The sequence below is a fragment of the Phasianus colchicus genome, chromosome 5, assembly GCF_987193195.1.
Source record: "Phasianus colchicus chromosome 5, bPhaCol1.hap1.1, whole genome shotgun sequence".
Lineage (NCBI taxonomy): Eukaryota > Metazoa > Chordata > Aves > Galliformes > Phasianidae > Phasianus > Phasianus colchicus.
In genome coordinates, this window is record NC_143440.1 from 60128343 (window position 1) to 60142762 (window position 14420).

Below are 14420 nucleotides of genomic sequence, written 5' to 3' on the forward strand. Positions count from 1 at the left end.
TCATTAAGTTGGTTGGTACATTCTGCAGCACTGGAGACTCTTTAGAGGCAAGTCTAACAGCCATGCAAAGCACAGCAGCAAAGTACAGTGGACCCAGTGTATCTGCAAGGATTAAAGGCATGGACAGGTCAGGTAACAATCACTGTATTGATGTGATTACCTGTCCTCATCTGAATACACTCCTCCCATTCTCTATATGTCTGATGTCTATACCTAAAAACCACTAGTAAAGTTTGTGTTTTTCACCTGTTAAACAAGCTTTTCTACATACCTTTTGATGTAGATTGTTAACAAATTCCTTAATGTAAGGCAAATCCTTGGCTGGCACATACTTTTCAAGTGTTTTATCAAAATCAGGATGAGTCATCATGCAGAAAAGCATCTTTCGACCATAGTACCTGCAGGGCAAAAACACACGACATACACATCTGCAAGCACTGATCTGTAAGTTTAGACAAATTTAACTTCAAAACAGAGAAGTGCAAAAAGATTGCTATCTATCTATATGTGTAACCAGACACCCTTTCATCTTTCCCCAAAGAAACTCTGGTCAACAATCATTACCTGATCAACAACTGAGCAAATTAAAGATTGAGAACAGTCTTCTATTTTAGCGTTCAATTATTGGCTGTATTTAGACAGGGTGGTTCACCTCTGCCAGTCACACAGCATGGATCATAGAATGGCCTGGATAGCAAATGCCCACAGTGCTCATCCAGTTCCAACCCCCTGCTGTGTGCAGGTCACCAACCAGCAGCCCAGGCTGCCCAGAGCCACATCCAGCCTGGCCTTGAATGCCTGCAGGGATGGGGCATCCACAGCCTCCTTGGGCAACATGTTCCAGTGCATAACATGGATCCTAGAGCTCAGATTCCCAGCATGGCCTGTGTAGGGCACATAGCAGAAGAGTTCATCCATTGATCCCCTCTCTTTCCTGCTGCCATGTGGGCACAGCTGCAGGAGACATCCTGGTAATTCCCATCACACGTTATCTTAACAGCCATTTACCACTGGGGAGGACCATACACTGAGCTATGCGGGTGTTTCAGCCACCTCTAGTATGCTTTGCTTAATTACTGACTTTACTAACCTTGTTTGCTGTGAACTATCCAGTGCAAACCTGGCAATCGCAGAGAAAGTCCTATCAGTGACACCTTTGGTTCCAGACAGTGCCCACTCCGCTCCCATACGTTCTACAATATCTGCCATGTGCTGGGCTGTGCATCTTCTCACCGCTGTATGCAGATGGCTAAAGAGAACACGACTGCTTAGTAAGAGCTCATCACAGAAGCTAACTAACAGAATTTATGCACCCTACACTCTTTTATTCTTTAGCATAATCTACAACGAGCATAGTGCTGGTATGCAGATACCTATTCTGGCTTTACAGAAAAGACAGAGCCTGGTAGCTTTATTTAAAAGGCTAACCCACTGGGATAAGTATCAGCAAGCATTTTGTGAATACACAAAATCCCAAGCTACATGAAGGGAAAAAGAAAGATGATGCCCTTTTTGTTAAAGACCATTGCAGCCCCTTATCCTCTCACGGAGCAGTTTTTAAATTATTACAGATGGTCATTCTTTTCTCTGAGAATTTATTTTCTAAATTTTCCTATGTTAGTGAAATATTTTGGAAAGCTCACCACTACACGTTCCTGCCATCAACTCCATGTGAAACAAACCCCCATGTTCAGACAGAAATCCCATGTCATTTATATCGATTTCAAATTAAATAAAGCAGTACTGACTTCTAAGAGCCTTGCAGAAGCCTGTTTTCTGTAAGACAGAGGACATTACATTCTTATGCTGGTAAAAGTCAGAGAAAACCCGGAATTAATGTCCAAACTTGTGCACCAAACTAATCCTGTGTACAAATCCTGCAGTACCTGCTGATCCCACATGTTCAGAGTGTGCAGTTCTGCAGATTTGGAGCTTTCCAACTCTATTTTCACCATTGGGTTTTAAGGACAGTTTTACTGCACAGTAAGTGAGGCATCACTATGGCTCGTCGTACCAAAGGAACACCAGTCTAAGCAAAGGAGCTAAGGAAAATAATGGACTTGCTATCCCAGCTTCTCAGCCTGACACAGCCAGGTGTCCTTCCTGAATGACTGCTCCTGTTTCAGAAGGATTTTGTACCATAAATATAACGGCCTCATTGGAGCTGAAGGTATCCTTATGTTGCACAAAGCACCTTTAATTGGCACAAAGACAGCTAACAGGCTCTGTTAAAACTGAACACGTTGCAACTCCAAATGCAGCTCAGGCCACGAGATCTATGAAGTAACTTGGCAGCCAGCACGCTGAGTTCTGTGCTAGCATAGCTATGGTCTGAGCTGCTCCCAGGCTATGCAGCTTAATACCAGAGCTCAGTACCTGCTGTTATGTCTGTACAGCAGCCCCAGTGCTCATGAGCTTGGGAGAAGGGAAACAGACACAGCCCATCTCCTACTGTATGTGCTGCTGGGAAAACAACAGCTACGAGGCTTAAAGACTCCACTAAGGAAAACCAAGTCCCCATTCCCCGCAGGCGCCTGCTGCTCATGCAGAACAGTAGGAGATTGTGTCCTATGCATATCAAATCCTGCAATTAAACAATATTCAGACAGATAAGAAACATGGTTTTAAAATTCCTTGTTCTGGAAGCATGATCGTGAATCAAGAATCTGCTCAGTGAGGTGAGCTTGCAGCAGTTATCCCCTGTCTTTAGAGCAGTATCTCATGAAAGCAAACAAAAATGTTTCTGACTGCTCTTGCTGGTAAAGCCAGAACCAATTTTGTAGGTGATGAAGACTCAGCACATAGGCCTACTCAGTGCTACAAGTGATCACAATAGGCTTGAAACAGGTTTAGCAGAAAATGGGCAAATTTTACAAAGGTCTTATGAATTCTACACAAAAATCATACCTGTTAACCAGAATAGTGATGTGGTGAGTAGAAAAAAAGGATAACATGGATTTAGAAAAGATACCATTTCTGGGATCATGCAGCTGTGTCAGACACAACTTTCCCATTTTGCAGTGAAGATGCATCCCATCTTCCCTCCACATTTCCACATGGGAAGGCAGTTATCGTTCACATTCACTGTTACTGACCATGGACACGATAGCTGCAGATATACCACAGGCTTTGGTGCCAATGTGGCCTGAGTTTCCTGAAGCCAGGATTAGGGAACGTGAAGCTCACAGTGCTATTGAGGCCACCCACTGATGTGCCATGCATGAAATGCACGCTGTACTCCATGATTTACTCAGTTTGCACTGATGGCTTCTTAGCTGTGATGAAATTAATCCCCAACTTCAGATGCTATATTCAGACTCAGTTCAGATAATTCTTATGCCTTAAATATCTGAAAGTATCTCTGAGTTCACAAATTGAGGGGTCGGATCTTTGTAGACCCCATGAGGATGAGTCTGTGAGTTTGAATCTGCTGCTGAAGACAGGGAGATCAGATTCAGCCAATTACAATCAGCAGCACAGCTTGGCCCAGGGACATCTAAAAAAGGGATGGAGTACCTAAGTGAGTAATAACTGCACCATATTACATGGCTTCTGACTTCAAGCAATGCACAATTACTGCCAGCTGCTCTTAAATTCTCCCAAATGCAGGCACATTTCTTAAATAATCTAATGCTAAGGCAGATATTTGCCTTTCAGTTTGAAGTTCAAATAATTGAAGTATGGTTCTCTTTGGCTTTCAGAAGACAGAATCAGTACATTCCAAAGCAACGAGCTTCCCCAGAAACAAAATGAGAAACAAAGTATTCTGAATCAAAACTAACTGTTATGGTTCTAGCTATGCGACAGATCTATGGACTGATTTATAATGGAGCATCTGAAATATTTAATGGAAAGGACAGGTATGAATTTCTTGTAACCTAAGCGATGACAGTACACAGCAGATTAAATACAAGCAGGTATAAAGCTAACATACCAAAACACCTAATGGCTCGGTTAAGTCTTGGTATTGCAGGAAATGAGGATATAAAAGAACAGAGCAGCATACTTAGCAGGTAGGGTGAAAGACAAGAATGTAACTCCTGCTACAGATTGGAGTGAGCTAGAGATCAGAATCACAAACCATGGAACCAGAAATGGAAGCTTGTCATATCTGAGGAAGTCAAGAAAATAAAGGCCGCCACCACTGTAAAGGAATTAAATGCAGACAGTGAAAGACTATTAAGCAGCAACGTATCGAGAACAACATGAAATCAGCCAAGATGATTGCAGCTAGAGAACTGTAAGCTGTAGATCATTTTTCTGAAGAGCAAGTAATACTGAAGAACTGAAAAAGACAGGCATTTCACTGCAGAATGAATGGCACATGAGAATGCTATGTGAGCTTCATTAGACAAAGCAAACCAGCAGTTTCCTAAGAATATTATATTAACGTTGAATAAAATTACTGAAATCTTGCAAAACCACCAGAAAACACGCCAAGCTCCCAAATCAGCAGCCCTGTTTTTAAGTAATGCACAAAAAGAAATGGGGGAATTACATTTTACATTTATGCCAACAAACGTTGCCCTGGGCAGAAGCTTTGCACAGCTGACTTATTGTATTTTCCATTTTCTGCCTGTTATATTTTGATATACTTTTTTAGTGATTATATATGATATACTTAATCTATTCATAAGTTAGTTCTTTATAAAGTCTTTGTAAGAATTACCTTTGCCCTCCATTTATAAGAGAACAAAGTGCACGTGCTGGAGTCACATTATTAACCATAGCCTTCAGTGCTTTGTCTACCTCTTCCCTTATAAATGTGTTGGATTCACCAGCTTTGTGCAAAAGGACTTTTACTGTATTATCTAGTTCTTGATCCATGCTCTTTCTCAGGTAGGTGAACAAATCCCCTAAACAGACCACAGCAGCTCGAGAAACACCTGAGCGTAAATTCTTGACCTGCACACAGGAAAAACCCAAACAAACAATGAATAATGTTTATAAAATAAATGTAAAAATAAGAAAAGCTTCACGTTTCCCTTTTTAAGTTACTTCAAAAGCAAATGAGAAATACATTTCTAACTCGATTCACAACGTGTGAGAATTAAAACACATGCACTCAAAAATGTTATCAAGTTATGCTGTAAATCTTTACAGTCTTTTAGCAAATGAAATAAAGCTGTTGGTATCCGATGCATGAGCTGCTCTGCTGAACTACAAACTCATCCTTGTGAGACAGAGGAAAGCTAATCATAGATGGACGTAGCATTTCACTCCAGTGCATCTCACAACTATAAAGTACAGACATTTATATACACACAGTCAGTGAAATATTCTGCTACTAAAATTTAACCTCTTGAGCCACAGCCAAACTTGTTTCATGGAGCTTCCCAGTCAGAACAGCAGCGTGGTATGCAGACAAACACCGAATGAAGTTCAGACCCTCAATTTTCTTCTCCCTGTGCATAGAGAACAGAGAATGTTTAAATTCAAGACACTTGCAAATGTCCCACAAAAGAACTGAAAGCAGAACAATGAAGAACCAAATAGCAAACAAAGTTATGTCATAGAATAAAGCAAGGATGTGTAACATGGAAAATGCTTTTGAGGTGAGACTTCCCTTTAATGTGGCAGTAGGGCTATTTCAATGTACTCATCTCTAAATTCTGCCCGCTGCTCGCAGCAGTGGCAATTAGAGGATTACTTTCCCTCTAAAATTAAAAAGAGGAACAGCACTGTAGCTCCAGTCTACCAGTTAGAGAATTGGTGAAGCATTATATTTAACAGAAAACGACAAGAAGGGATGCTAAAAATTTGTGAAAGCTTAAATATTAGGCCTCCATTTACAGCATTTAAGTTAGATTCATTAATTTCATAGGATCCTTAAAGTCGGAAGAGATCTTTAAAGGCCACCCAGTCCAGCTCCCCTGCAATGAGCAGGGACAGCACTGCTCCACCAGGACTTAAGAGCAGTTTAATTTTGATTTGGATTAAAAAAATATATATTCTCACCTATGACTTGTAATCATTTCTTGCATTTGATATTTTCATCACCTTGCAGCACTTTTAAAAGCAAATTATCAAAACGAAAGCCTTGCACAGTGCACTGGGCTGCAGATAAGAAGTCTGCACGTACCAGTCATCGTCAGCCAGGAGTGCCAGGGCTTCTGTCAGGGCTGCCTCTGGTTTTGCAAAGGGCTCCAGTTCTGATGGATCCATTACTTCAGGGCTGTGGGTGACTGATGGGGTCCGGTCTTTATAGCGCCCTCGAGGCCCAAGAGGAATTTCATCTGAAAAGCCAGGAGGCCCATCAAACACACTGCACAACCACAAGGAAACAATTCATCCACAGGAAGAAAATGCACCTCAAGCTTTTTGCATTTAGATTGCTGCTACAAAGGGACCAGGTTTGCAAAGGCAGTTTTCCCAGTCACACCCTCAGTCATTCAGGAGATGTGAATCAATTATTTTGTACAGAACCATCACTTCGAAAAGTCCCAAACACAGATGCAGTAGTCATTTGTCCAGATGTAAAAGCTGATGCACAGCGTGGCAAGACAACAGAGTAGAACTTACAGAGTCACTTGAGAAACTCTAGAGCTTTTCCTGCCACCAACAGGAGTCTGTTCTGAAGAGGTTTTTGCTGTGTATTTTGAAGGCATCTCAGTGACAAGATGTTCCCAGAAATGTTTTTCTGGGAGGGAGAAGGCTGCAAGAGTCCTTTTGCCATTAATTCCTTGCATCACTGAAGTTGCTGAGTGAATAAAAAAAAAACCCTCTCACATTGCAAACATCTTCCTACCAAATTTTAGATGCAGATAGTTTCCAAGGAGAGTGATGAATTCTAATCTCCTTCACAACCGCTCCCAACACAGCAATCTTCCAAAGGATGCCAGGCAATCCACTGTACAAACAAGTCGTACTAAACCAACTGCACTCTGGAAATGTCCCACTCCACATACCCAAAGATGTTAACAGTCTTTATATGTCATTTAATGCAAGAGCTTACCAGAATCTAGCAAGGCTGAACATTTTGTCTTCTTCAAACTGGATGTTCTTCTTAGTGAAGTATTCGGGGCGACATTTTCTAATGACAGTGACACACTTCTTGATGGTGCCAATATATCCCCATAGAGATTTAACTCTAGAAAATAAAAGTCAAAATTATAACAGTGGCAATTCAGCAAAAGAAAAAAAAACTTGCTTCCAATCCTCATTTGTTTTTGATTTTTTTTTAACTACAGTATTTGAAATGTTTCCATAAGGGCTTTACTCCGCACTACTCACAGTACAATGCAGATGACTAAAGAATAACCTGCTGTTTAAAATTCATTCAAGTGATACCTTTTGTCACACTAAACAGTCATCATTTTTAGTAATTATCACAGAACTTTAATTTCAACTTCAGCAGCATTTAATAGCATATTATCAATTTAACACAAAACCACTGCTCACTGTCGGCTGTTGGGCTCTTGGGTTCATTCAGGTTCAGTCTTTCCCAAGGACTTTTTTCCTTTTCTTCAAGGTCTTTCACTTCCTGATATTCTTTGTGACTTTGTTCTTTTCTTTCCTTTTTCTTCTGCCTCATCTTATCCTGGGCAGATTTTGACATGGTCACTTTTACCTACAGAAAGGAACGAATGTGTTGTGATACAAAATCTGATCCAAAGCACAAAGCTAACCAACAAGTGTAAGGTTTCTAAGGAGCAGTCTGCCATCTCTCTGTCAGCCAGTGTTGTTTCCTAAAGATCTAAGTCACCAATGTACAGTCTGGGCTAACTCACACTGAAGCTCACAGGCTTTTAACAACAGTGGTGTTCAGCAGTGCAGCCTGACACTTGTCTCCTGGATCTTTACGATGCTTACAGTTCCCCACGAAAACTTCCCATCTCCACTCCATCCTGCAGCCCTCCTCCCAGAGCCCTCAGGTGAGGTGGGAAACTTCCAACACCACCATTTGCCATTACAAAGTCACCGGGCTCAGCCTGGGGCTGCACACATGCAGAGCTCCATGCCTCACACTGCACTGCCACAGATGTGCTCACACCATCAGCCTGCAGAGTCAGGCAGGAAACCATTTTTTCTCACTTGTTGCATCCCAATCACTTACACAAAGAACAGACTTTAAGGTGTAACTGTTAATCATCCATCCAAGACAGCAAATACACAGTTCAGAGCCCTGCTCCAGCCCCAGCATAGCCTTGAAAATGGGTGTCAAGATCCGTTGTTGAACTACCAGCAAATATTAGTGGAGCTCTATAGTGTTTAAAAATATCCTCTTTTTTTTTTTAAATCTAAAACATCAGAGGATCACACAAACACTTCATGTAGTTCACTTAATTTGGTACCATCAGTTCTGGTAACTGGTGTTGTTTGTAATAGCCTGTTTGAGATGCAGACACAAGCTCCCTCTGGACCATGCCAAGAAGATCAAATTTATCTCCTATGTTACTAGCAAACAACACTGACACCATGCTGCTGTCTTATTTAAACTTCATGGACACTGCAGGAAGTTGCATTACATAGAAATATAAACCAATCTTTATCTAACAACTGTTAGAGAAATAACACTGGATAATAAGAAAATTCTTTTAGGTCTGATGTAACATCCTGCAAACATCAGAAGAAAACGACCGTGCCCTGATCATCAAAAATAAGCAAGATAAACAAAATAAGCAGTCAGTGCAGCAATGCAGCCACAAAAGCATCTCTTTGTTAATCCAGCTTTAGTCTTCACCTTACAATGGAACTCCACAAACAACAGAAGTGAAAGGATTTGTATTCTATTGCAAGTTACCTGAGCTATGAATTCATGTATTTAAATCAAACTCCTGCTTACCACAATATAGGGTATCCTGCTGTACTCACACATGCAAAAACAGGAAGTGAGACAATAAAATAGTCCTGAAATTCTACCTCTTTCTCATTTTCAACATGGAAGTGAGAAGTGCTGCCACGCTGGGTGCTTCTCCCACAGAACCCCTGCGACGGCTCGGGCTCCTGGACAGACTGCTCATCTCCATTCTCTACACACGTTACAGCCTGGCTCTGTGTTTGTGCAGGAGGAGGACTTCCAAACACACCTGAAAGGCATATTGTGTCACACCCTTACCAAAGTAGTTATTTCATTCAGCAGAACTCAGCAAAAAAACAAAAACAACACAAAGCAAACCAAAATTAATTCCAGAAGACAAAAGCGTTGCTGTTGAACCATGAGTGGCCATTTCCAGCCAGAGGTAATAATCTTACTTTATCCCACCGTGCAGGAGGGATGCCCACACCAGAGGGCAGGCTGGGCTAGAAGCAAAAACCAACCTTCATAAATCTGCTGCCATTCTTTTCTTGTTAGAATGGAATTCCACAAGCAGTAACTGCAGAACTTTCAGGTACAGCTCTCTTTATTTTCATTCAAACTGGAGACTGTTTAAAATCTAAAATGTTTTAAGGATCTGTTCCTCCTTCTGCCTCCTTACAGAAGTATACTTTCTACCATTTTAAAAACAAAAGACGTGGGAGATAAGTTAGTTCTCTTAATACCTTTACCAACGATTTCGACCGCATCTTCAGACAGCAGACTGGGTGAAATGGAACCTGGGCTGCTCAGCTGCTGGGAGCTACACGCCAACACTGCAGAAGAGAACATAAAATCACCCACTGCACACCTAGAAGGCTGCTCACCCTTCTATACATCTCCTACTCTTCCCAGTTATCACCATACACTGACATTCCAATTTATGACTTCCATGTATTGACTTATTTTCAAGTTACTGACACTCACAGGCTTCACTGAACATCAGTATCCTTAAGATGATGGAAAGCATGTATGAGAAAAGATCTCTGCCTAAAGACAGGAAGGACAACCAACACGTGTAACAGGAGGTTAAATTGTTTTACATCAACTGGTTTCACTGAAACCCCATTGCAGCAGTTCCTATCTGACAGACTGTAAGTGCAGAAATGGTTCTTAAGGTTCTTAACTAATCCAGCACCACTGCATCATCCAGGCTGGATGTGGCTCTGGGCAGCCTGGGCTGCTGGGTGGTGACCTGCACACAGCAGGGGGTTGGAACTGGATGAGCACTGTGGGCCTTTGCAACCCAGGCCATCCTAGGATTCCATGATCAAAGCTGAAAATGCAAAACTATTTTTCCCATGCAGCACTGAAAGTTTCCCACAGCAACCTGCATTTCCTCAGATTCCCCATGGAAGGAGATGGGATATTTTATATGCTTATTCATTAGCCACATTTGATAATTAACCACCATTTGCTTTTGCAATTTAGCTTGCATAATCTGTGATTTCTAAGCGGAAAAGATGAGTTTAGAAATACATAAAGGTTTGAGTTCCTTGATTTTACCAACGACCAACAGGTTACTTTAGAAACAGAAACTTCCAAAGCTCTTTATGTATTCAGACTGAAAGAAATAATGTTCTGGTCTTTTCTCATGGTGTGTATTGTCTCTTTGACTTAACTGGCACTCTAATTTTAACTAATGCCCCAAAAGCCCAACTATTACAGTAAGAATAAAATCTACACCAAACACCCTGAAATGCATTTTCTAGAAAGCCTCCGTAAAGGAGAACTTACATGAATAGCAAGATAGCAAAATCACAAACCTTTGGAATGCTTCAGATTTCCTTGTTCCTCCATGTTTTGACTCTTAATTTGAGTCTGTGGCACTTCTTTTTGCTTCTTGTCCTCAGGAGCTCCACCCCCATCCCCGCAGTACAAGCGCTGGCCAACTATGCTAACACCAGAAGTCCCTTTAGCATCAAATGTGAACCATGCAGAAAGAAGCAGCCCAGTATGGACAAAGCCTCTGAGTGTACTTCTGGTGTACTACACATTCTCAGAGCATTACATTTTCAGAGGCTCTCAGGCTGTTTTTAGCCATATGGTAGGAGAATTTTTGCTTATGAAAGTCTGACAAAGCACTCAGGCTTTCTTCATCTTTCTCATGCAATATTTTTCATCTACAGATAAACCCAAGTTCAGAATGAACATAATTAATTAAAGACATAAGAAATCTTTCCATTTCCAGCTCCACTGAGAGACTGCCAGAGAGCTGGAGCTGCTCAACCTGGAGCAGAGGAGGCTGTGGGTTGCAGCCCAGGAGCATCCCATCATGCTGCATCCCATCCAGCAGCTGTAGCACCAGTTGCTGGCAGGCAGATGGGTTTGGGCATCAGCTGCTGCAGCCTTTACATCTTATTTTGTGTGTTTTACAGCAATATAACCCTAACTATCTAAGCTTTCTACATTCTCTGCAACCAACGGAGAGATACGCTTCCAGGGAGCAACTCTTCACACAATCACCCACATGTATTACATGAGCCATACAAAACTGGGGTGGAAAATAAGTAGAAAAAAGGTAAACATTATAGAGGGATATGTGCACAGGTATGTGTTGTTTTTTGCTCCTTTTGCTCCTTTCAACTCTAAGTGCATAACAAGTACTGCATTTTCAAGAAAGAGATCTGTAGATCTGCTGAAAACAGCCTAGAGGACAGCAGCTGTAATGTTGGACCTCAGGAGGAAAGGTAGAAAAAACAGAAGCTACTTTAGAGTATAGAAGATGAAAGGGAGAAAAAAAAACCTTCTGATATATGAAAAGTGTATCATAGAAGCATGGAATCACAGAACAGTGTGGGTTGAAAGGCCCACAATGCTCATCCAATTTCAATCCCTGCTATGTGCAGGGTCACCAACCAGCAGACCAGGCTGCCCAGAGCCACATCCAGCCTTGAAGTGGCTGCTTGCAGTAAGAAAACATCCAAATTCTCTGAAGTACAATAGAAAAAGTAATGGGATTAAGCTACAACAAGGGGAATTTAGGTTCAGTGTGAGGAAAAAAAAGCTTCAATACAGTGAGAAAAGTTAAATACCAAACTGATTTTTAGAAATTCTCCCAGTGTGGAAGTTGGGAGCAGTCTGAGCTCTGACCTGTGAGATGGGCCAAGGCCAAGCAGCAGGGGAACTAAAAGATTTTCAAGCAGCCAGCTGCACAGGTATTAGGTTGACCTTATCAGTAAAGCAGAGGCAGCCCCTCACAGGAGGTCCAGCACTGTGCATTCCTACCGAGCAGACAGCTCAGTAAGCAAAATGAATGTGCTGCTCGTTATCCTGTGCCAAAGGTGAACTTCTCACAGAAGATCTTTTCATACAAGGAATGCAAAAATCATTAACCACAGTACATACCTCTGTGTGTATGCAATATTTGCTTTCTGACTTCAGCTGTCGCTTGACAAAACTATTTTCTAATTTATCCTGAGAAAAGGGGAAAACAGCTTTATCTAAAATGAGGAGCATTAACCTCAGTTACTGAAAAAAGCCCATCAGTATTGGTTGTGACAGAGATTGATCTCTTGGGATGGCCTGGCAAATTCAAGCCTGTAAGATGCCCCCCAATCTTAATCACACCATGCCCTGTAACCCTGGTGGAACAATGTACAGCTGCTGAGGGCTGCATCAGAGGGACACTGGGAAGAAAGAACACAAAAGGACTTCAGGAGCACGGCTCCCACTCTTCTTTTCTCTAAGGAAACATCTTGTAACTGAACCAGAATTGATTCAGTATACATAATCATAAGCAATTGATTTCTGCCCATGACAGAAATCTGCAGTTACATGTAGTAGCATCACTTCACTTCAATTTCCTACCAGGAAATTAGCTGCCTGCAGCCTTTTGACCCTTCCTACTCTTCTCTGCTGGCACCCAATGAATTTGCAAGCTATGCACTTATGAATTTTGAAGTGTATGTACTCACAGACAGCACATCCATTAACACAGTTTATCCTGACACAGAAAGGAGGAAATCCTTAAGCCTCTCCTTGCCTGCAGTTCCATGGCATAACCTCAACTTGACCACATACTGTCTAGCAATTACCTTGTCTTAAGTGCTCAAGGAGCACAAATTCACTGAAGAGCAAGAACAAGCAAAGTGAAATCAATTGACTATTCTGTCACGTTGGTGAAGCAGAGAATACATTCCTAAGCATGGTGAAATACCTGGGCTTGAGTTATGTTCTGCCACATTTGCATCTCTACTCCTTGCTGAAGAGATGCTTGCAGGCTGTGCTTTACTTCCCAGCAGTGGAAAGGTGTCTGACCTGTTACAATACAAAAGACATTTTAGAAATACAATTCTATGCTAGTCAGAGCCTAACTAAATAATATTTTTCAGCAAAGACATCAAGAGATTCTAGATTCTGCTCCCCAGTGAACCTAGGAGGCAAATATTTCCAGACTTCTACAAGTGCCCACACTGAGTAGGAAAACAAAAAGAACTCAGTAGAAATAAAATGAAGAACAGCATAAAGACAACCCTTAAGGGTCAGCTTTACACCAAGAGCATAAATTCCAAAAGCTAAGGAATCATTTGGCCTAGAGGACTGATGCTGCTGGTTCCAACCTGGCAAGCAGGGCAAATGATAGGGAACAAATCCACCACCCCGTGGCTATCAGGAATGAGCTGTTTTCAGCTGTTTCTAGCAGACAGATAATCATCAGGAAAATGCTGTTATCTACAGCACATTCTTGACACCCCTCTATAAAAGTAACCTGTTTGAATACTAAAGACGATTCACCCCAGTGCTCTGCTCTGTTAACAGCAAAGTACAACAGGTACCAAACTGAAGTACCAAAATGCACACAAATGAAAGACTTGCACCCTTCTGAGATATCACCAATATGAGAATTGTGCTCCCTCTGCTCACGGTGGCTTATTGGTGAACAAACTGATACTTCTAAAAGCAAATATACAGAAGCAGCCTACAGTTTTGTTGCCCAGCTGCCCTTACTTTAGGGTCAGACAATGCCCTTTTCTAATGCAGGCAAGCTTGCATCTCAACTAACTGCAAGTTCTCTGAACATTCCAAGGCTTTCTAAGCCCTTGGGATATAGTTTGTCATGTCTACAAGTTCAGCCTTCCTGCCAGAAGTCATTTCTTTGTCAGCTCAGCATTCCAGAACTCTGAATGCTGTAAAACATTAATTTGTGTGTCACACAGAAATGGAAATGGCATGTTGTCCAGAATGTGCACTCAGTCAGAGGCGTTCTGGCCAAAACCTGACTTGGAAGAAGATCACATGCAGCAGCCTGCAGCCCTGACATTTCAGGTATTCTAGCGTTATCACACATTATCTTAAAAACTGTGATCCAGCAGTAATGCATATAGAGAGGGTAGGTACACATAGATGAGTTCTGAGACTTCACTGTTTCTGAATCCCCGGCCCCCTTCCACCTCAATAACCTTTTTTTTTTTTGTATATCTCCTCTTTTCTTTCTTATTCTGTTAAGGTAAAAGGTGTCCTCAGAACAGAGCTAGAAGTGACTTTATCACGAGCTCCTAGGGCAGAAAAGGAGATTCTGTACTGCAGAATTTGTAAAATTTCTCAAAAGACATTTCCTTAAAAACAGTCTATTAAATGGAAACAACACATGATTTGCAATAATAAGATTCACCTATGTTGT

The 14420-nt window shown here is 41.6% G+C and overlaps 1 protein-coding gene across 2 annotated transcripts in view; it reads right to left on the reverse strand.

The window, feature by feature from the left end:
• TOGARAM1 (TOG array regulator of axonemal microtubules 1) overlaps window positions 1–14420 on the reverse strand; it is a 32721-nt gene that overhangs the window by 4703 nt on the left and 13598 nt on the right. The window contains exons 7-17 of one of the 2 annotated variants that reach the window (XM_090141962.1): window positions 12957–13057; window positions 10564–10710; window positions 9484–9573; window positions 8863–9029; window positions 7402–7570; window positions 6956–7090; window positions 6083–6236; window positions 5300–5405; window positions 4670–4905; window positions 1091–1249; window positions 272–398 (exon numbers count right to left, since the gene is read on the reverse strand). In XM_090141962.1, coding sequence (XP_089998088.1) covers window positions 272–398; window positions 1091–1249; window positions 4670–4905; window positions 5300–5405; window positions 6083–6236; window positions 6956–7090; window positions 7402–7570; window positions 8863–9029; window positions 9484–9573; window positions 10564–10710; window positions 12957–13057 — 1591 coding nt within the window. The remainder of the gene's footprint in view (window positions 1–271; window positions 399–1090; window positions 1250–4669; window positions 4906–5299; window positions 5406–6082; window positions 6237–6955; window positions 7091–7401; window positions 7571–8862; window positions 9030–9483; window positions 9574–10563; window positions 10711–12956; window positions 13058–14420) is intronic. The other variant, XM_031602341.2, reaches the window with a different exon arrangement.